Genomic DNA, 24,300 nt, shown 5'->3' with positions numbered 1-24,300 from the left:
AATGAGACAACTCTCTATAACCGACCAAAATGACACAAATTTTAACAACTATAGGTCACCGTACGGCCTTCAACAATGAGCAGAGCACATACCACATAGTCAGCTATAAAAGGCCCCGAAATGACAATGTAAAACATTTGAAATGAAATAACTAACGGCCTAATTTATGTACAAAACATGAACGAAAATCAAACATGCTACACATAAACAAACGACAACCACTGAATTACAGGCTCCTGACTTGGGACAGGCGCATACATACATAATGTGGCGGGTTAAACATGTAAGGGGAATCCCAACACTCCCACTAACATGGGACAGTGGTATAATAGTACAACATAAAGAACGAACTATCAAAATCAGTTGAAAAAGGCTTAACTCATCAGATGGATTAAAATACAAGTGGACGTGACCGGGTATTTGTACATCCCAATAACAAAAAGACACAATGAACGGATCTGAGAGTACTCGCAGTTTACTGCCAGCTAGTTCAAAACCACTAACAACTAATAAAAACAACATTCATCTATAGGACTTGTCTGTTACAATCTCAATCATCCACCTTTAACTTGCTGGTAACCCGCAGAGTGAAAACAGGTGCGTATCCAGGGGGGAGTCCGGGGGGTTGGAACACCCCTTTTTTGTTGGCCGATCAATGCATTTGAGTGGGGACATGTAGTTGGACCCCCCTTTTTTGTCCTGGGTTAGGACCCCCCTTTTTTTTAAATGGCTAGATCCGCCCCTGGAGAACAAGACGTTACTTTACCTTTGTATTTAAATCAGAATTATCCGCATCTAAAACATCTTATGTTTTCAATTCTGTGCCATGTCATGTGTACATACTATTTGAACTAACAAATGTCAGGGAAAATATCGACAGTGGATTTATAAGAATAAATCTAAATATCAATGCAAAATGCTTCAATACATCTTAACAATCAAAAAAGATAAAATTTCATGCTTGATTACTTGTAAAATATTTAAAATTGTGGTTTTCTCATTTATACCCTCCATTTAAATTCGTTATAACGTAAAAATCGATTGTTTGAAATACATTACTATCACTGGGTGTTTGACAGTTTAAACGGATTTATAACAAGTGTCATCTGTAAATATACATGTATAAACACCAATCTGTACGTCTTATGTCTGTATATACATGTATAATCCGATTTTAGAATATTCAGTAACAACAATAGATATAATGTAGATGTGTCCACTGTGTTGTTTTCCGTTCATCCGTACTACCTGTGTATGTTAAATAAGACAGAGTTTTTATCAATAATAAGAGCATGTTGTTTAGAATTCTTGGATGAAAATTGTGTAGATAATTAACCTTGGAATATAAGGCTAACGTAGTGAGATCCAGAATTCAGGTGAGTACTATTTCAAAAGTTAGTATAAATATGGGCTCATAGACTTTAGAAGGTTACATTCAAGCTGTGTAGATGAGGATGACAATAAATCGTAATTGAATGATTAAGATCTCTAATTTCGGTACAGTCGTATTCGACAAGCACACGAGTTACGAGAGATCTGAAATTTGATGTGAAGATGATGGTGATGGGACAATTATTTCTAAACAGCATATATAAAATTTGTATATAATATTATTTTACGAGATTTATCTCATGATACCCCTTTTCGTTCTTCAATAATAATATTTTAAAGACGTTTTCTAGACATTTGGCTACACTGTTTCAATGTTCGCCCTGGACGATAGCGCTTACATGAACTGATTAATAAATATACAGGAGATTGGTATAACATCCGGTTTTCTTTCATTTTGAATACTTAGTCTAATTCATTATTTAAAATTTATAACAATATTTATTATTGGGAAATTATAACAATGTAATAATACAATTTTACAAAAGGTTTTCTTCGAATTGTAGATATTATAAAACATGTCGGACAGTACAGAAATATTAAACAGAATTTATAATCCGAATCTTGCCCATGTGCTACATCCTGTCACCCTTCAGCATATGGCCAGAGAATGGCTCAAGGAAGACACCCCTAACTTTGACTATGGTGGTTTTGTGGTTGGAGAAAAAGAAGAAACGGCATTGTTGTTGATGAAGGGGGAAGGGGTTTTAGCAGGAGTACCGTTTTTCAATGCTGTCTTTAAGGAGTTGGAATGTACAGTTACATGGAACGAAGTGGAAGGAAATTTTATTGAACCAATTAAATGTGTTGCTACTGTGTTCGGCAAAGTCCGTCAACTTTTGCTCGGTGAGAGAGTAGCATTGAATTGTCTTTCAAGAGCAAGTGGAATCGCCACTTTAGCTAGAAGATTGCATAACGTAGCAGACGACGCTGGGTGGAAAGGTCAGATTGCAGGAACAAGGAAGACCACTCCTGGATTTAGACTTGTAGAAAAATATGCTCTTTTAGTGGGAGGAGTTTCCACACATAGATACGACCTCTCCTCTATGATAATGCTTAAAGACAACCATATATGGACAGCCGGCAGTATAAGTAAAGTATGTAAATTGTTTAAAAAAAACTTAATATCCCGACCTTACATAAATCAGACATGGCCATACTGTATATGAATACGGTCTTTATTAACTGTGTCTGCCATTTCAAAATCTTGTAGAACATAACAGTTATGGTGATATATTTATCACAAAAATCCATCCCGTTTTGATATCACTAGTAGCACTTTATGATAAAATACCCTCCCAAAATAAGTTTAAAAACAGAGGATTAAGTCTCTGGTTAGCCCAAATATTTATTTATTTGTGTTTGTTATCGAAAAATTCCATTCATATTTGAACCGCAATCAACACAATTTACAAGTACAGAACACTTTAAATATAATAGATTTGAAATTATCCATTTAATTCCGCTCACAATGTCAATATTGGTTTTCAGTTAATAGTAAATTAAAAAGTGGTTAAAAGTTAATTTGAAATGATATATGGCGAAAGTTCATTATACATTTCCACGTTTATGAACCCGACCATTCTATAAGCGTTTACTTTTATGTAACAATTTATTGACTTTTGGGTATATTAATAAAATACTTTGATCTGCACTTTAATTGATCTGCACTTTAATTTGTTACACTTTTGGATATATGTGGATCAGAGAAGTTAATGTCAAAATCAAAACTTAAAACTGACTGATGGGTAGCTAGCTGCCTTATTACTTTTTTTGTTTATCCCTCCATGGATTGATTAAAATGTTTGTATTCTGTATGGGCAATGAAATTGAAATGCTAAGAAGACAAAAACATTCGCTCAACACGTCACCTGTATTTCCTTTACAGTTCCTATCAGACCGGAGGTGTCAGTGTACTTATACATCCACAAAAATAAACGGTCGCGCTCAACTCGGTCTCAAATACTTGTATAACCTTATATCCCAGAAATGTTTAGGACCATCTTCTCGTCTCCTTTGAAATCTAATTTGTGTTTTTGTTGAATATGAACAATATTGAGGTCAACGTAGATTTTGACATTTTTTTCATTTTGTCTTTTGTTGCTTAAAGGATTTTCGTACACTTCTAAACATGTGGTGGAATAAGACATAAAGCATGAGATAAATAGCACAATAACTGACATATGTTTGTCCCTCGTAACGCGAAGTGTACGAGTAATTATTCCCAACCTATCAGACTGGACGTATACTTGTACTATACCCTAGTAGTAGGTATATATTTTATACGTACATCTTGGTTTGTTTTTTTTTTTTTGAGAAACATGTGATTTAATGTTTCACCTCGACCGCTTTAACATTCTCTGAAACTGAAATTATCAAAATGCTTGATTTTTTGATTGACAACATATTTGTTACGTTCGGAGGACGTGTTTTTCAACAGAATGTCGACATTCCAATGGGAAGCAATTGTGCCCCTCTTCTTGCCGTCTTGTTTCTTTATCACTATGAGGCTGACTTCATACTTCCCTGGAAGAAGTTAGCAATATCATTTAACTCAACTTTCCGCTATATAGATGACGTTCTTTCACTAAATAATTCAAAATTTGGTGACTATGTTGAACGCATCTTTCCCAGCGAACTAGCGATAAAGGATACAACAGATACAGTTAAGTCGCCCTCATATTTTGACTCACATCTAAAAATTGACAATGAGGGTCGGTTGAAAACAAAACTTTACGACAAAAAATATGGTTTCAGCTTTCCAATTGTGAACTTTCCATTTACTAGTATAAGTAGCAACATTCCAGCAGCACCTGCATACGGGGTATATATCTCCCAATTGATACGATATTCCCGTGCTTGAATTTCCTATCATGATTTTCTTGATAGAGGGTTGTTGCTCACAAGGAAGCTTTTAAACCAAGAGTTCCAAATGGTGAAGTTGAAATCATCCCTTCGTAAATTTACGGACGCCATCATGAGTTGGTTGACCGTTATGGAATAACCGTTTCACAAATGATATCGGATATGTTCCTTACGTCGCAACTACAATCCCCTTCCCTTTCATGAATGTGACGTACCGAATTAGACTATTTACCGGATTTGTTATAACATAAGCAACACGACGGGTGCCACATGTGGAGCAGGATCTGCTTACCCTTCCGAAGCACCTGAGATCACCCCAAGTTTTTGGTGGGGTTCGTGTTGCTTATTCTTTAGTTTTCTATGTTGTTCTATTTGTCTGTTTGTCTTTTTCATTTTTAGCCAGGCGTTGTCAGTTTATTTTCGATTTATGAGTTTGACTGTCCCTCTGGTATCTTTCGTCCCTCTTTTAAAGCTTTCTGCTTAAATATGGAAATTAAAAAAAATAAGAAGATGTTATATGTTTTCTAATGTGACAACTATCCACCACAGACGTAGTTGTGAATTTGTAAATATCTATAATATAGTTCATCATATATACGGCCTTCCGCAATGAGCAAATCCCATACCACATGTCAAGCCTTGAAAGACCATTTATGTCTAATTCACAGAACTTGGTGAATGTTTGGATAGACAAAATAGAAGCTAACATGCACACTAACTAACACTAAAGTCACTGTCCTTATAAATACATACTTTAGGCTTAAAACCATGTACTAAAAAAAAGTACGATTCTTAATGGGATTTAACTTTTTATGTTAATTATATGTTTTGTTGAATAACCAAATAGAGAAGAAACTTACAAAACCAGCCCATAAATGAAACCCTCATTAGCCAGAAAAGTAAATGTGCCATAAATACAGTTGTGTATAATTGGTTATTGTTTCTATTCCGTATTGTTACGAAAGAGAGAGAGGAGTACCACCGTACCTCATCAATGTTTCTTTCTTTTCCCTTTGTCTGTTGAGCTTTTTTTTTTTAAATCTAAACTTAAATGTGTGCGACGATGAATAGATGTATCATAATGCAATTATTTATTGGTTCTCAAAGCATAACATGCAATCGAAATTCATTTCAGGCAGTAAAGGATGCCAGAACTATTGGTGGATTTTCGACAAAAGTGGAAGTCGAGTGTCGGAGTGTAGAAGATGCAGAAGAGGCAGCGCGTGCCGGTAGTGACGTAGTTATGTTAGACAATTTTAAACCCGAGGTATGACCAAAAAGAATGCAATGTGTTTGTAATAAATATATAAATCATGAGTAACAAATGATAACTCAATAACTTGAAGTCTTTGATTAAATAACGACATGGAATTAAGTGTACTACTGCCACTGGATCAACAAGCCTCCAACTCTTTAGTACAGTCAGTTCTTCTCATCCACTGAAAAAAAGTGACCACAAATTCAGACAAAACTTTATATTTCGATAATTTGGTAGGACTTTTGTAGAGATTACTGCAGATGCAGTTTGATTAGTATTGTAAATTATTGTTGCATAAAAGCAGCAAACCATATACACTTCTGTGTAACTGGTACAAGAGTTCTTCAGCTGGAAGGGGCAAGTCGTTGGACTCTATACGTTTGCGTCTTTTTAATCACGTTGACATGATTCTAGATTTACATACCCGACAGCATACGTAACTATATTTTATGTAAAACGAATCGCCTACACTATTTTTATAAACACCATAAATAAGGCAATATAATTCCATATTGAAAAATTAGTTGGATGAACCTAGCTTTTCAATTGTTTCAGTTCTTATACATCATTGGCTTTCAAATATTCGGCAATGAGAATTCCTGCATGATTATGGTCAATCCAGAAAAGCTATTCAGGCACATGAAATTTTAAAGTGCTGTTTTCGGTATATAACTTGCAATTATATTTGGATAACTAACAAATTAAACAACTAACAAATTAAACGAGTGAAAGCGTATCTTGTGTGTTTATATTTATATCAATTATTTTTTGTGAAAGAAAATTGTTACTTTTATTTTTTAGGCTTTAAAAGAAGCAGCTACAGTTTTAAAATCGAAGTTTGAAAATACATTGATAGAGGCCAGTGGAGGGATCACTGAAGAGACATTATCCCAATATTTATTACCTGAAGTAGACGTAGTTTCCCTAAGTCGCCTCACACAAGGATACGATACTGTAGACTTTTCATTGAAAATTCAGAAAGATGGAATAGACCCTACAAACAAACCAGTTGAACAAATACTGAATAAAACATAGTTCATTTAAAGTTCGAAGTTCTTTATCCTCTATTTTATTTACAGATCGAGTTCTTTATTCTCTATTTTGTTTACAGTTCGATGTTCTTTATCCTCTATTTTGTTTACAGTTCGATATTCTTTATTCTCTATTTTGTTTACAGTTCGATGTTCTTTATTCTCTATTTTGTTTACAGTTCGATGTTCTTTATTCTCTATTTTGTTTACAGTTCGATGTTCTTTATTCTCTATTTTGTTTACAGTTTGATGTTCTTTATCCTCTATTTTGTTTACAGTTCGATGTTCTTTATTCTCTATTTTGTTTAAAGTTCGTAATACTTTATCCTCGTAGTAGAGCATGTATATGTTGGCTTAAAGTAATAATAGGATAAACAGATGTACCGTCAATGGCACGTATACAGTAGATATCATATAAAGCAATCGGGAATTATAATTTTCAACACTTAGAAGATTAGTGGCTGATCCAGAACTTTTCATAAGGGGGGTCCCACTGACTGACCTAAAAGGGGAGGGCACCCTCCAGTCATGCTTCAGTGATTCCCTATATAATCAACCACAAAAGGGGAGCCCGGGCCTCCTCTTGGATCTGCCTATGAAGATCATAGATATAAGTTGATGTGGTATGAGTGCCAATGAGACAACTCTCTATCAAAGTCAAAAATTGGAAAAGTAAACCATTATAGGTCAAAGTACGGTCTTCAGCACAGAGCTTTAAAGGGCCCCCTAAATGACTAGTGGAAAACCATTCATACACGAAACCAAAGGTCTAGTCTTTACGAAAAACGAGAAACACTTTTGAACCATATCAACAAACGACAACCACTGTAGCTTTATTATATTTGATACTTTGCATACGTAAATCTTCCTTTTCCTGTCGACAATTAAAGCTAAAATACAAAATGTGTAGGCACGCGTTTCGTGTTCTTTCCGTATAAATAAAAAGTAGTTGGAATGGTTGTTAAATAGATTTTGTATAGCTAAAGTTCAATTTGGGTAAATGACCATGATTCATTTTTAGATAAAATAGTAAAAGTCAAAGTCTGAGTGCGAAATATGAAGATAGGTAGATGTAAACGACAAGATCTAAAAAATAAGACTAGGTTGACCTTTTTTGCAGTTTTACACTAAATTCCAGACGTTTATAGCCTTAATACAAACATGCGAGACACAATACAAAGATATGAAGACGTATACCTGTCAGACTCGTGTTTTATTGACACCTGAAGGATTGTGTTCGGTGGATTTATAATACTGCTTGATTTTCTAACTCAATGGGTCACCCATGTGACGTAATCATACCTTATTCTTGTTATGTTTAAAATGAAATTTTGAATGCATAAATTAAGAAAAGGGTTAAAAAAGAGACAATCTTCCTCAATTTGCAATAAGATTTTGTTACGGTCATTTATCAAGAATTATAGGCTTCTTTGTTTTAATTTGAATGAGACGTAAATAAAGGCAACAGTAGTATACCGCTGTTCAAAACTCATAAATCCATGGACAAAAAACAAAATCGGGGTAACAAACCAAAACCTAAAACCGTTGACAGTAGACCATATTACACGAGGCGCAATATCTCTTGATATCAATTTTGGAATGCTTTAGCCAATCAAAATTATGGAATCTTATGAATTTGCTTATAATTAATGTATTTAGTTTTAGATTCTTAATTTTTTTTATCGGTTGTTATTGGCTTTGGCCTAGATGTCAATAACTGTGAGTACTCTCAGATCTGTTCTTAGTAACTTTTTGTTGTTGGGATGTACTAATACCCGGACACGTCCTATCTGTCTTTTTGTTTGCATACATGAGTTGAACCTTTTTCAACTGATTTCTAAAGTTTGTTCTTATGTTATCGTGTTACAGCACTGTCTCAGGTTATAGAGGCGTCGTCTAACATGCATGTTTAACCCCTTCACATAGTGTAAATGCCTGTCCCAAGTCAGAAGGCTATATATAGCTAGGAGCTATTTTTGTCGTTTTTTGCTGTGTTCATACTTATTTTTCGTTCATTTGTTTGTACATAAATTAGTTTTCTCCTTTGAATTGTTTAACATGTGTCAATTCGGGGCGTTGTGTAGCTGACTATGCAAAATTGGCTTTGTTCATTGTTGAAGGTCGTATGGTGTCAGATAGTTGTCTTATGAAGAGACGTCTCAATGACTATTATACCCATTCTTTGTTGTTGTTTTTTTATTTTTTCCTTAAATTTTTTGATACAAAAGTTTCTACACTTGCGTTATTAAACATATGTATTAATCTACCAAAATCATTTATTTGGTATTTTTATATAATTTTCGCTATAACATGGGACAGCCAACATTGGTATTACACAATTAATCCAATCAACATAAGTATGTATTAAACCCAATCACATCAGTTATGTAATAAACGAATAATGTAAATGTGAGGATCTATACGAGGGTCATTCATTTGTGTATAATTTTTATTAGCCATTTCTAACAACTTTGCTTCTATCGTCCGTCGTCATAGAAAATTTAAAAAAAAATCTTCTCCTCTGAGATCTACCAAGTGCCGTCTATATGCATCAAATCTGTCAGACGACTTTTTATAACAGTTATATATTAAATTGCCGGACCATAAGCAAACCATTTTTTCATTGTTGCCTATAACAGAGATATATAAAGAAACTTTGAATAACAAAAATGATATGCAAGACAAGATGTACAAATCTAATCAGTAATTGTATTATGTAGTTATAGGAAGATGTGGTATGAGTGTCAATGAGACAGCTCTCAATCCAAGTCAAAATAAAAAAAAAGTAAACCATTATAGATCAAGGTACGGTCTTCAACACTGAGCCTTGGCTCACACCGAACAGCAAGCTATTAAGGGCCCCCAAAAAATACTAGTGTAAAACCATTCAAACGAGAAACCAACGGTCTAATCAATTTAAAAAAGGAGAAACGAGAAACACTTATGAACCGCATAAAAAACGACAACTACTGAACATCAGATTCCTGACTTAGGACAGGTGCAAACAATTGCAGCGGAATTAAACGTTTCAATGGTACCAAAACCTTCTCCCTTACCTCAAACAAGAGTATATGACTACTTCGAGGAGCTTTTTATTGGTCGTTCATTACCATTTTTACAATTTCTTTGCATTTTTGCCTAATATCTTAACAAAAACTATTTTAGGAAAACTTAAATGAAAACTTAAATAAGCTAAAAAGATCAGCAATACAAGAGAAAACGGAAAAGTCAAACAGCAAAAATCGTCAGTCGACTCCCTATTTAAGTGAATGCTCTTTGGTGACCATTTATACCCATTTATTTTGTTTTAAATATAAAATTAAGCAGAGTTGGTATAATTACCAAATGAAGTAACTGTAAGCTAAAATAGGCAACCGTACGACTTTCAACAATGAGAAAAACTCATACCATATAGTCGGTTATAGAAGGCTCCGACATGAAAAATGTGAAACAAATCAAATGAGAATATAAGGCATATTATCTTGAAGACCATAGTAGATTGATGGAAAATTTAAATAGTAACAATGTCTAACAAAAGAGATTTTTGTCAGGAATTTCATTCTAGTCTATACAATGTTGACAAATATCCATTGTTGAAGATGCACCTAGACCTAAGAGAGCTATTCAGGTTCTTTAGTACGTCTAGTTTTGGCTGTTTTCTCTGTTGTACAGGATTCTGGTCCTTTAGTACCTCTAGTTTTGGCTGTTTTCTCTGTTGTACAGGATTCTGGTTCTTTAGTACGTCTAGTTTTGGCTGTTTTCTCTGTTGTACAGGATTCTGGTTCTTTAGTACCTCTAGTTTTGGCTGTTTTCTCTGTTGTACAGGATTCTGGTTCTTTAGTACCTCTAGTTTTGGCTGTTTTCTCTGTTGTACAGGATTCTGGTTCTTTAGTACGTCTAGTTTTGGCTGTTTTCTCTGTTGTACAGGATTCTGGTTCTTTAGTACCTCTAGTTTTGACTGTTTTCTCTGTTGTACAGGATTCTGGTTCTTTAGTACGTCTAGTTTTGGCTGTTTTCTCTGTTGTACAGGATTCTGGTTCTTTAGTACGTCTAGTTTTGACTGTTTTCTCTGTTGTACAGGATTCTGGTTCTTTAGTACCTCTAGTTTTGACTGTTTTCTCTGTTGTACAGGATTCTGGTTCTTTAGTACGTCTAGTTTTGGCTGTTTTCTCTGTTGTACAGGATTCTGGTTCTTTAGTACCTCTAGTTTTGACTGTTTTCTCTGTTGTACAGGATTCTGGTTCTTCAGTACGTCTAGTTTTGGCTGTTTTCTCTGTTGTACAGGATTCTTGTACAGGATTCTGGTTCTTTAGTACCTCTAGTTTTGGCTGTTTTCTCTGTTGTACAGGATTCTGGTTCTTTAGTACGTCTAGTTTTGGCTGTTTTCTCTGTTGTACAGGATTCTGGTTCTTTAGTACCTCTAGTTTTGGCTGTTTTCTCTGTTGTACAGTATTCTGGTTCTTTAGTACGTCTAGTTTTGGTTGTTTTCTCTGTTGTACAGGATTCTGGTTCTTTAGTACGTCTAGTTTTGGCTGTTTTCTCTGTTGTACAGGATTCTGGTTCTTTAGTACCTCTAGTTTTGGCTGTTTTCTCTGTTGTACAGGATTCTGGTTCTTTAGTACCTCTAGTTTTGGCTGTTTTCTCTGTTGTACAGGATTCTGGTTCTTTAGTACCTCTAGTTTTGGCTGTTTTCTCTGTTGTACAGGATTCTGGTTCTTTAGTACGTCTAGTTTTGGCTGTTTTCTCTGTTGTACAGGATTCTGGTTCTTTAGTACGTCTAGTTTTGGTTGTTTTCTCTGTTGTACAGGATTCTGGTTCTTTAGTACGTCTATTTTTGACTGTTTTCTCTGTTGTACAGGATTCTGGTTCTTTAGTACGTCTAGTTTTGGCTGTTTTCTCTGTTGTACAGGATTCTGGTTCTTTAGTACCTCTAGTTTTGGTTGTTTTCTCTGTTGTATAGGATTCTGGTTCTTCAGTACGTCTAGTTTTGGCTGTTTTCTCTGTTGTACAGGATTCTGGTTCTTCAGTACGTCTAGTTTTGGATGTTTTCTCTGTTGTACAGGATTCTGGTTCTTCAGTACGTCTAGTTTTGGCTGTTTTGTCTGTTGTACAGGATTCTGGTTCTTCAGTACGTCTAGTTTTGGATGTTTTCTCTGTTGTACAGGATTCTGGTTCTTTAGTACCTCTAGTTTTGGTTGTTTTCTCTGTTGTACAGGATTCTGGTTCTTCAGTACGTCTAGTTTTGGCTTTGGCTGTTTTCTCTGTTGTACAGGATTCTGGTTCTTCAGTACGTCTAGTTGTGGATGTTTTCTCTGTTGTACAGGATTCTGGTTCTTTAGTACGTCTAGTTTTGGATGTTTTCTCTGTTGTACAGGATTCTGGTTCTTTAGTACCTCTAGTTTTGGTTGTTTTCTCTGTTGTACAGGATTCTGGTTCTTCAGTACGTCTAGTTTTGGCTGTTTTCTCTGTTGTACAGGATTCTGGTTCTTCAGTACGTCTAGTTTTGGATGTTTTCTCTGTTGTACAGGATTCTGGTTCTTTAGTACCTCTGGTTTTGGTTGTTTTCTCTGTTGTACAGGATTCTGGTTCTTCAGTACGTCTAGTTTTGGCTGTTTTCTCTGTTGTACAGGATTCTGGTTCTTCAGTACGTCTAGTTTTGGCTGTTTTCTCTGTTGTACAGGATTCTGGTTCTTTAGTACCTCTAGTTTTGGCTGTTTTCTCTGTTGTACAGGATTCTGGTCCGCTTACGATCATTTTGTCACTTCCTACTATGATGTTCAGTTGCAATGTATAGAAAGTACAAATTTCGTAGTTATTTCTGAAATCATTTTTTTCTTATAACTTATTCTTTATTTTGTAAACAATATTCCATGAATTTAAGTCTCCATCATTCGCTAATCTTTATTTTTTGTCCATTTTACCCTAAAATTACCAAATTCAGACTTTCAAATATATGGCTGTGAATTCCAACGGTTTTTAAAACGTGTCAGATTCCTGTTTTTGCTAGCAGTATAATGTACTTATTAGGAACAGTGTCAGTGATTGTCTCTTGTTCGTATTTTGTTTTTATGTCTTCTAGAGAAAAGGTTAAATAAAAAAATTACCGAACTCAAAGAAAAATTACAAAAGGAAAGTACCGTTTTACAGCTAGCCATACCGCTCACTTGTATGACAGTCACATAAAATTCCATTATATTGAAAAGTACTATTTTATAGCTAAAATAACGTACGACCTTCAACAATGAGAACAGCCCATATGGTCGGCTATATCAATCCCCGCTTTGACTATTATGACGTCAAGAATTGACACCATTGTTGCACTTCTGAAATAACCTTCATCAGATAACTGTGTGATCGACAATTAAAAAACAAAAATATATTTAAATTGAGAGCATAAAAACACGACTCTGTTTAACTTTACAGTCCTGAGAGAGTTACATCTGCAATTGTATAATGCTGTTGTCTGCGGTTATCGCTTGAATTGGTGTTATAGACATTCTCATTTGGAATGTTATGTCATGAATTCTGTTAAATTCTTATAGTAATTCTATTAAACTTTTTCGACATCATTTTGTTCTGATATTCCCAAAACGAGACAAAACGTTTCAAATGGAAACAAATCAATTGACAGACGTCAATGTTGACGATGATGTATGGTGGAACGAGAGTGTACAAAAAAATGACTATTTTTGTTTTCTCGAACCATTCTTATTAGAGTATAATGTATTTTGTCATGCACATTGTTGAAAGGAGATACGTACCATGTAGTTATATATTTGTACGTAATCAATAAGTAAGAAAGGAGGATTTGACGATAATCAAAAGCGACCTCTAGTAATATCTATAATCTCATAGTTGTATTGGTTTGTTAAATAAGACTTGCGCTCCTCGATAACGATAGCGTTTACTTCAATTTGTTTCGGTCAGCAGGACTTTGTGGTCACGATGATTTGGATACACTTGAAAACTGATCTTTTTATTTTATTTGTTTTATTTGGAAGCTATTTAATAGTTTGTGCTCAGGACATACAATGTGATATAAAAAATGTCAGCAATATTGTTACGGCGTCCAGTATGTTACATGCAAATCTTTTAGACAGTGTTGATATTTCCTTTGTATTATACATATATAACAAACAAAACGACAGTTGGAAATTAACAGATATATTGAATATTGACTTTAATGATTTAAATTGTTCCAGAAGTTTTTATTCTCTAGACTCGAATGGTATGTTAAATACGCTTCAAAATAGTGAGTGTAAAAATAGTACTATGATCAGAAAGGCATTTTGCATCTCTTCAGATTTAAATGATGTTCATTTTATCGATGCAAAATTTCCGTATTTCTCAGGAATAAATGTTAGTTTTAGCGATAAAAATTGTACAGATTCGTTCAGGAATTTTATAGAACGTAATCGTCAGACTATACCGAAAAGAAACATGGCTGATTTTCTGACTGACATGAACAGTTGTATGCGTCATATAAAACTTCTGGACCAGTATGTTTATTCTTACGAGCAGCAAGATGGAAATGGTCTGTTAGAAATTGGAAATGAAATTACTGAAGATAATCAGGTTCTGTTTGAGTTTCACAGCACAAAATGTATGTTGAAATTTTTGGAGTTCGTTCATTCTCATGGACATTTAGTTACAGAAATAAGAGAGAAACATCTAATTAGCTTACGAATGATAAATGATTTCACTGAAAAGCATGGATGTGTAGAAGTTCGATTGCCTTGCTATGGTACGCCATATAAACTTATACAATTTGGGATACCGCGCAAAAGTATAAGTTACATTTCTATAGCGCTTACCATAATAGTTATAACAGTGAATGCATTTGTTGTCATCGCATTTCTACAGAAAAAGCACAGGTCACCATTAACAGTTCTATTGTCTGCTCTGGCTATTTCCGACACATTTACAGCTTTGATGATTACGTCACCAGATTTCATTGCTCGTATGTTTGATTTCAACCAAATAGTTTATTTTGGTGAAATATATTGGCACTGGTACATTTTTGATTATCGCAAGTTTCTGGCGGTGCATACAGTTGAAAGTTTGGCATTCACGTTCCACATTGTGTCTGTTTTAATTACAACTTTGTTGTGCTTACTAAAGTCTGTTTCACTACAATTCCCGTTGTGGACGAGAACGCACGTTAATAACCAGTTGTGTTTTGCTTTGTCTGTGGCATTTTCTATTTACTCTCTCTTGTTAAATGCGCCGTTGATTGCAAGCAATTTTTATATAACTTATAATATAAACGGTGTTCCTTGCTTAGATTTGCAGAGTGACATATATAAAAGTCATGAACAAATTGCTAAAACTGTTAATTCAGTTATAGGCATTACATATTTAGTGGCAGTCATTTTGATTATAACAAGTACTGTTTATTTATCATGGAAGTTGATATACCACAGCAAAAATATATCGTGCACTGAGAGCCAATTATCTCAGAAGAAACAACACCGGTCTGCTGTCATCGTTGTGATTGTTTGTGTTATTTTTATATTGTCTGAATTTATTTCAATACTCGAGACGATAGCATATATAACAAAATTGACCAATTTTTACAACAATAGAGAAGTTCTATTTCAAGTTGTAGACATCAGCTGGATATTAGGATTTGCTTTGAATTTTTTCGTATACCTTGTTATGGGTCAATTGTTGAGAAAGAAACTTGTAAATTTTGTTAAAAGAATAATCAGATTAAAGGGGGAAAATAATAATAAGATACAAAGGGTGAAAATAATAATAAGATAAAAAGGGGGACACGAATAATCAGATAAAAAAGGAGGAACATATTACTGTTGCAGTGAAGTACTGATTTTGAAACACTTTGTTGGTTGAAACGTTTTAACAATAAAAGGTGATTCTTGTGTCGTTATTATTTAATTAATGAGTTGATTTGAATGAAATAGTATCTTATTAAATAATAACTTTATTTGCACTTATTATAGTGTTGTTGAGTTCATCCTAATCCTCATCCCTTTTCTTCTTTTTAACATGACATAATAATGATAATAATACATATCCTAATAATGTATACATATTATAATTATCTTTTTTACACACAAACGGAAATTTCCGTCTAGATACATTTATAAAATGGGCATTGGCAGTCAAATTCATGTTCACCGATTTGACTAAAATTCTCATTATTGATTTATTGCAATTTTTAAGGCATGGGCTCGATAATATGTATATCATCGTTAACGTTTGAGTGTATTTAAGTCAAGGCGCCACCTTATTAACTATCGAGTTGACCTCCGAAGAATGTCGACGGTTACAAATATAAGCATAAATCTAGATACAAAAAGATAGCGAACTCGTGAAACTTGACTTTTTTATGTCTGTTTCATGTTATATGTTAGAAATGATTCAACTTTGTTTCATGTTCATTGTTGATATTCTTTTTTCTGTAATAACCGAACACATCAGTCATGCGTAATCCAATCTAGCTAAGGGGTTAAATTGAAGGTCTCATGAATAGGGATTCAATGAGATCAAATTATTCACTTGCATTGAAGTGAATAATTCATCATCGATGTTTCTGACCTGATTTTGACAATATTTAACCATACCGGTTGCTAAAGGCGAATTATTGTTTTACTATCATTAAGGACTGAACAAAATTAAATCTTACATTATTTTTTTTGTATATCTCATAGTTAAAGCCTCTTTTAAATCATATCCGATCGTAATTAACTGGAAATTGCAAATTCTCCTGCCACATATATGTGATCAAATTACATTATTTACATTTGCGCCTCCGTTTTCCTTTCTTTGATAGATACTCAATCGGCCTATTTAAGGAAGAACTCTTTTAATGACCGGAGTCTGGCTGGTAATTTTTGTTATATGTTTTAGAAAATATCTTTAAATGACAAAAACACACATTCGTTAGCTCAGTTTGTTATAGTGAGTTGTCATAATACGATGAGTTGGGTGGTGAAAGTGTTGCAGGAAATAGCTTCTTTAGCTCAGTCGGTTAGAGCAAAAGTTTGGTTCCCTCCTCAAAATATTCTAAATGCCTTCGATATTGTGAAATAATATAGTCGGGAACCAGTTTATTAAAACCACGACTTTCAACACATAATTTCCTAGTTCGTGAAGACTTCCATTTGAACAATTCCATGTTCTGTTATAAAAGACAGACAAATTGGTTTTAACAACACGCAAACTTTCTTAATGATAGAAGTGTATACTGCTAGTATAGATGACGGATGATGTATTATTTTATTTCTCAACTATACTAGTATCCTAGCTGATTAATATTTTTGTTTGTTATCTAGATTCTAATTAAATTATTTTTAGTATTCAATTATTAATGGCTTTTAGTTCAATCACCAAAGAGCATGTAAACGAATTGATGTGTTTATTCTCAGAAAATGGGTTCTGAAAGTTCAATGTTAGCCTTTTATAATCTAACGAGACAATCTATTTGGTCAAGGACGTATATTAGTTAGTTATACGTCCTTGATTTGGTGTATCTTATGTAATTTCACTAAAATGAAATGAGTTCAAACCATAACCTTGCTTCTGATGATTAATTGTAAGAAGTTATACTTGTTCAGAACATTTCTACAGACTGGGATTATGGATAGTAAATAAATCAAAAAATAGATGACGATAAACAATTTTTACCGATCTTGTTTTATATGCCATTGCAAATTATATATCAACTTTTGTCAATTCTTGAGAACTTAATACTGTACTTCTATTCGGGACTAGCCTAATTGTTACTTAATTAAATATATCTATAAACGTTGCAATCATCAATTTGATTTAGGAATGCAAAAGAAATAGACGACAAAGACATCAAACGCACATGCATATAGCGTTTAACAAAATATTGCATTGCTTTACAATTGGTCTTTCGTAGTCAATAGTAATTTATGATGATATACTTTTTTTCAGCAAAGTTAAGTCATGTATTGGTTTAAAAGAGTGCATTTTTATAAATCAGGTCTTCTGATATCACTCATTGTTTTTTTTACATGCAAACTATACAACTTTATATTAGACTAGTGATCAGATTTCCGACTTGATGCGGGCCTATTTACATATGATTGCTAAAAGATATTTCTTAATAATCTTCTATCCGTGGAATAAAGACTTGCAATAACAATTACTTTTATCAAATCATGCCAAGAAATCCTCGCTAAAAATATCGGTAGACCTCCTATGGCACCTATTAGTAGTAAAAGGTTTGATTTCATTCAACAAATGAATTTATGACCTTCATGTACGTGTCGGTTAGAACACGGCCATATACCAAATTGTCAATATTAATCATCCATGTAATTTGCTCTATGGGATATTTGTAGGATTTCAACAGAAGGCAATTTTTTGCCATGCAAACTATCGATGAACATGGACACGCATTTCAAATGAAATTGAATAAGTCACATATCAAAGAACTCTGTTACTAAAAGTATGCTAAAAAAAAAAATTTGCTTATGTGGAATTCTATTATGACGTTCTTCTTTAGCTTTGGGTACAAAACCATGTTCTAATTTGAATAGAACATGGGCTGCACGTGATTGACGTCACAATTGAAATTGAAATTGTTGGTGTTGCTCGCTAGGAAATTAATTAAAAACATTTTTTTTATTGATAAACTGTTGATTTTTCTATAACGTTTTTGTTCATCAAATCAAAAAACCGACATTTCGAGCGTCTACTATTGGTCCGCTTCGAAGAACAAAAGTTCAAAATATTCCTATTAGAATCGAAATAATTCTATCATGCCATGATCTATGCTCATTTTTACATGGGTAGGCATTATATTTGTAAACATTTAATACCTCGCTATTAACAAATATAATGCCTACCCATGTTAAAATAAGCATAGAGCATGGCATGAAAGAATTATTTCTTAACTCATGCAGACTTATTCAAAAATAAGTTGTTGTATTTCATGCGTAGTGTATGTAAAATACACACTCGAATATAATGTGTATTCTTTTCGACCAAATATCGATAAACAAGAGGAAAGGGAAAAAACAGCTAGTCCTTTTTTCAGTTTTATTATTTCTTCAGCGATTGTATTTTGTTTTGGATCTCAATTTTTTTCGATCATTAATGATGAAAGTACATTGTCGAAATGCCCTTGAGGTGGGTTGATTGTTGGTGTTTGACGACACGTTTAACAGCACTATTGGCTATATGTAAGAAACCGGCCGGTGTACCCGGAAAGAACCGCCGACATAGGAGGAGTTTCTTTAATAGATGCAAACAAGAATCGAGTTGCGCGCACCTCGAATTTAAGCACAATTGTTTCCTAGTATATTTATCCTCATTTTGGTATGCCTTCACCGAATGATAACATTCCTTTCCTCTCTTGAATTAACTCTGAGATCAGCATGACAAGAGTTTATTTTGAGTTTCCTTTCCTTGTTGTTTCAGAAAAAGGAAGTATAAATTTGATGTTAAACTTTTGTTGTTTTCAGTGCATAGTTCAGTCATTTCAAAATAAAGTACACATTCAGAAACTGAACTTTTCCAAAACAAAAGTTAAGCTAAATGCAAATTAATTTAAAAAACCAATAGCATATTGCTTTGTTAGTATTTTTTCAAAATATGCAATCTTACCAACACCCGAGAATATTTTTTTTCAAAAAGGTGTGCCAGCGGGTGTTCAATTTTGTCCATCCTGTTACTTTTTTAAACTGATAGAAAAAGTGATAAGAGAAAAGAAAATATCCAATGAAAAGTGTGGTTCTCACTTGCATAAGAGTGTTTATTTGAAATTACATTTACATTTATCAGTTATGTAGATTACCCCAAAAAAATCTGCAGATAGTCTGTACGTTCAGAAAAATCATCACATTTCTTATTTTTCAAACGTTCTTAAAAAACAATTGTGGAGACAGTGGCAGCGAAAATTTACTATTGTGTCCCTTTTCAATGATATTGACTAGAAACTTAGTCAATAGATCAGTTATGTTGATTGTCAAAATTATTTTACACATTTTTGGGGGTAACAGGAACGAACAAAGGCAGTAACAGGGAGGACAAGGTGGTAACAGTAGAGACAAAACATAATTAAGGTCACAAAAATCATAACAAAAAAAATCGTTTTTGAATTTCCTAGGGATACAAACGAGAGATATTAGTATTTAAATGTTATGCACGAACCATTTATACGTGTATCATCCCTGACTTGGTCAAACAAAAAACAAAAAAACAAAAAAAAATGAAATTTGGTATTGCTTTTTTTTTCTCGCTAAGTATGAAGTAAGCAAGTCGTAAAAATCAGTGTACATAAGCAGACATGCCTTTTTGTGAACTACCGCTTTTAAGATCAAGTTCAGCATGTTGGTTGTTATTTATTTGTCATATTCTCTTCCGGAATATGCCTTTAAGTGTCCACTGGAGGCTAAACAATCACCAGAACAACCATCCATCGTACCGTCTTAGAGATTGTTGACGATGTAGGCGTAAAAAGCAACTTATTTCATATGTTTATAAAAATGAGGACATGTTAAAGAACACAACAATACAACTTAATGAAAATTCAAATAAAACATTTTTTTATTGTCAATGATTCTGATATACATATATCTGGTTTCTGATACATTTTAACACTGAAGGCTTGTCATTCTTGGATTTTTGGATCAACACCATAAGTTCACGAAGAGCTTCTGATTTTGTTTGGATTCGGAATGATAGCCAATATTCTGGAAGTTGTAGCAGCGTTTGTCTTTCAATGATTTTGGCAAATAAAAGCACGGAAGCGTCCAAAAAAAGGGGGTGGGGTCTGTCATTACAAAAATGAATAATACACACAGATTCGCTGGTATTGGTATTTATACTTGGAATGGCAATTAATGGCAAATGTATCAATGACCTGCAACTTTAAGCCGAAGGCAATATATCAATGGGTACTAGAAATTCTTATATCAATTAATGGGGCATACGTACATATGATGTGCACCGACTGTAGACTAAAATTTCTGTTCTAATCTTTTTATCTCATAATATCATCTCATTTAAGTAAGATAGTGGTAGCTGTGAAATATATATATATATAAGGAGAAGGGATTTTCACATTATTAATTTATGAATAGGACAGGGGAGTTCAAACCACAACCGGAGGTATAATATACCCACATTTATTTGTTGTGCACCTCCTTTTTTTTTTTTTTAATAAAAGACATTCTTTTGTGTCATAAGTGTTGCTCAGTGTCGTCTCGCAAGGTCTGTATCTCTATTTGCCTGTAACGAGAAAGTATCATGTCTCCAAGAAAGCAGTACAAAAGTTGGCAAAATATGATGATAGTTTTACAACCAAGCTGAACAAAATAATAGAGTAAGGAACAAACTGAACCAAATTAGGTTCAGATACCAAAGAAAACAGTGCAGTACAGGTAAAGTATTCAAAGAGTATTGAAAATAAACAATGCATATTCTATATGACACGCTTGAATAATAGCTGTACCGTGAGTAATATCGGCAACTGAATTCTAAATAATAGTTACACAATTAATAATTTTGTCCATCCTGTTACCAGTCAAGGTAGCACTTGAATTGTTCCATAAATTCCTCAATATATACAAATGTACATTTTATGAATTTATTATAGTCTACGGCAATAAATATCTGTACATAACAATTTATTTGCGATAATGTAAGAGGCATTTTGAGTTTTCTAACAAAGTATGTCCATCCTGTTACCATGTTTGTCCCTCCTGTTACCATTGTCTTTGTGACAGGAAGGACAGTAACAGGATGGAAAAATTAGTACATAACCCAAAATGGTTTCAAAATAGTCGCTCCCTAATAATTGATGTAGTGTTTTTATACATCCGGCCTATGCCTAAGTTACGGTAAAAACATTTCATAAGTCTTATGCAATTAAAAATTATCTATCAACTGGTAACATTAAAGACATTATAAAAAGGTACGCAAACATCAGTACTTACCGATCTTTTGATTCTGATGACCAAAATCTTTCCACATAAAAAATTTCCCCATGTCGTTACGTCTAGTATCCACGCCTACGACGTCACCATAAAAAACCGCCGTTATTCAAGAGAGAAACTAGTTTTATTCCGTAAACAAATAAATAGTAACAGGAAGGACAAATATTCATGAACAGACATTCCAGTGACTGTGGAATAAAAGTTTTCATGATTTGAAACATGGAAAGTCATTTATTTTCAATTATGATGTTACTAAATAAAAAAAAATCATTATGTTTACCTTTAAACGCAGTTTTATCTACAGATAATTTGAATGAATAATGCAATTATCAAAAATGAACGCATGGAAATTGGCGAATTTTCATACTTCAACGAATATGAAAAAAATATGAAACTTTTTGCACACTAATATGTGCATGTACTATCTTGCACAATGTGTAAACTCTTATGTTAAATTGAAAAATTATGTAAAACTTACAAATTAAACAGACAATAGACAATAACCGAAATATGTACATTTTTTTGAAATGACTGAGTTACGAAAACATACATTTAATATTTCGACAGCTTTCGAGATATCTTGGAACAGGAGACACAACGCCTCTTTGTTTTACTGAAATGGCAGCATTGAATATAATTGTACATGTTCATTAACATTTTGCTTAGTTTCTTTTGTTGCCTTTTCTGACGTCGGACTCGGGCTTTATTTTGAACTGAGTTTTAATGTGCTTATTGATGTGAAAAGTATAGAGAAACAATGATTTTAATTGGATATCCGTTTGTCGTAATTTTGGTATTCGTGTTCTATTCCAATTTTGTATGCGTCGATCTCTATAGACTGAATTATCCAGATGAGACCAGATGATGAGAGCACATCGTTTGTCTATATGTTAATTTTAATTAAATGTATAGAAGTTATATAAGCTAAAAAAAAACTAATATATACGTTGTACTTATCTGATTGATTTTTTTCTCCTAGCTTTTATTTTTTTACTTTTGTAATAGAACCCGTATCTTTTGTTAACTTGTCTTTCCTATATATAGACTTGATTTACTGCAAAAGGGAAATCCCAATGTCATTACATAAAAAGTGACTGAAATAATTTTGTAGATAAAACAGTTTTTAATCAAATTGAGAATTAAAATAGGGAATGTGTCAAAGAAATAACAACCCGACCAAAGCGCATAAAACATATTCGACTATATAAGAGATGATATTTGACTATATATTAGAGATAAACATTGCTAAATATTTTAAGAAGTTTTATTTTTTGAACGAACGCTATAACGTTCGATAAAGAACTGATCAATGCAGTCGTGGATCCAGAGGTTCCGGGGGTTGGAACCCCCCATTTTTTTGGACGATCAATGCATTTGAATGGGGACATGTAATTGAACCCCCCCCCTTTGTCCTGGGTTAGGAACCCCCCCCCCCTTTTTAAAAGAGCTGGATCCGCCCCTGCAATGCGAATCCGAGAATATTTTAAAGTCTATTTCATTGAGTGTGTAGGCAAAGGTAATATCTTTGGTTAGCTTGCTTGCTAGTTTAACCGTGAAGTCGTTATTAGGTAAGATATACTACTATCCTTTCGAAGTAGCCTATCCCTACAGACAGATAGATTGGTTATCTGTCAGATTAGTCTACTCTTAAAGGAGGGTAATTTACCTAACCAAAATAACGACTTCACGGTTCAGCTAGCAAGCAAGCTAACCAAATAATCCAAGTAACAATTTATGCACTAATGTTGATTATATAATATTTTATGATTTGACCATTAAATATGGAAAACTTGACTGAGAGTATGCTTAATTGTATGTTAAAGACACAAATGGAGAACAATTCAAGAAACCAACAATATTATAGCACAGAAAGATATTGTAATGACTAATAAATAAATAAAGAATCATTCAGGAAACCATATAAAAATAAAAGAAATGACCAATATTGGTTATTAAAAGTCTCTGCGATAAAGGTGTGGATGACGTTTACAGAGAATAGCCTATGGGAAAACTGTTAGAAAAATACACAATAATGGGGTGCTAAAATATAGGGAATAGGGAATAATATAACAAACAAACAAGAAAGTATATAGAAAAAAACATTATTAAAATGTATAAAGTACAGAAATAAAGACAGACAGATGATGTCGATTTTTAAGGAGAGCCATTTTCAGAGAAGAACAACAATACTCTATACATAGAATAACAAATGAGACAATCCTAGTGACATCATACAACTATTAGGAAACGGGGAAATCGAAGAAAAAATGTCAAAGTCAACAAAATAACGATTGTTTGTAACTTAACTGGGAATAATAACCCTGTCACACATGGTCCAAGACCACAATTATTTCGTAGTGCATTTCTTCTTATAGAACATAAATGAAAATCAAAAAAATCCCACCTGCGCTTTCTCAATGAAATTTTTACAGTGTGTTGTAATACTTTTGGGACAAATTATATCAAGACTATAGAAAGCTTCATCGGCTCTAACTCAAAATATGGACAATATTATGTTTAGGGCGTCTTGAAATCTTTTAACAGCTTCAGAAATGCTAATTTTTAGCCTTTTTCAGCTGGACCAAAACACTACTTTCCTTAAAAAATTCGGGACCCAAATTTTTTTACAGTGTAATGTCACCCCCTTCATGCAATTTGAGGCATTAAACATGAAGAAATATATTTGGAAGAGATAAAAACATCATTTTTTTTTCAGCAAAATTAAGTCATGTATTGGTTTAAAAGGGTGCATTTTTATAACTCAGGTCTTCTGATATCACTCATTGTTTTGTTTACATGCAAATAATACAACTATATATTAGAC

The 24,300-nt window shown here is 33.4% G+C and overlaps 1 protein-coding gene across 1 annotated transcript; it reads left to right on the top strand.

Moving 5' to 3' along the window:
* Positions 1-1,226: 1,226 nt before the first annotated feature.
* On the top strand, positions 1,227-6,557 carry LOC143075209 (nicotinate-nucleotide pyrophosphorylase [carboxylating]-like). The gene is made up of 4 exons (XM_076250552.1): positions 1,227-1,376; positions 1,896-2,486; positions 5,390-5,521; positions 6,314-6,557. Exons 2-4 carry the CDS (start codon positions 1,908-1,910, stop codon positions 6,545-6,547), a joined length of 945 nt encoding a protein of 314 aa, XP_076106667.1. The 5' UTR covers positions 1,227-1,376; positions 1,896-1,907; the 3' UTR covers positions 6,548-6,557.
* The last annotated feature ends 17,743 nt before the right edge of the window (positions 6,558-24,300 follow it).

This window comes from Mytilus galloprovincialis, chromosome 5 (genome assembly GCF_965363235.1).
Source record: "Mytilus galloprovincialis chromosome 5, xbMytGall1.hap1.1, whole genome shotgun sequence".
NCBI lineage: Eukaryota > Metazoa > Mollusca > Bivalvia > Mytilida > Mytilidae > Mytilus > Mytilus galloprovincialis.
Note: the sequence above shows the minus strand (reverse complement) of the source record. Positions and strands in the feature narration are given on the sequence as shown.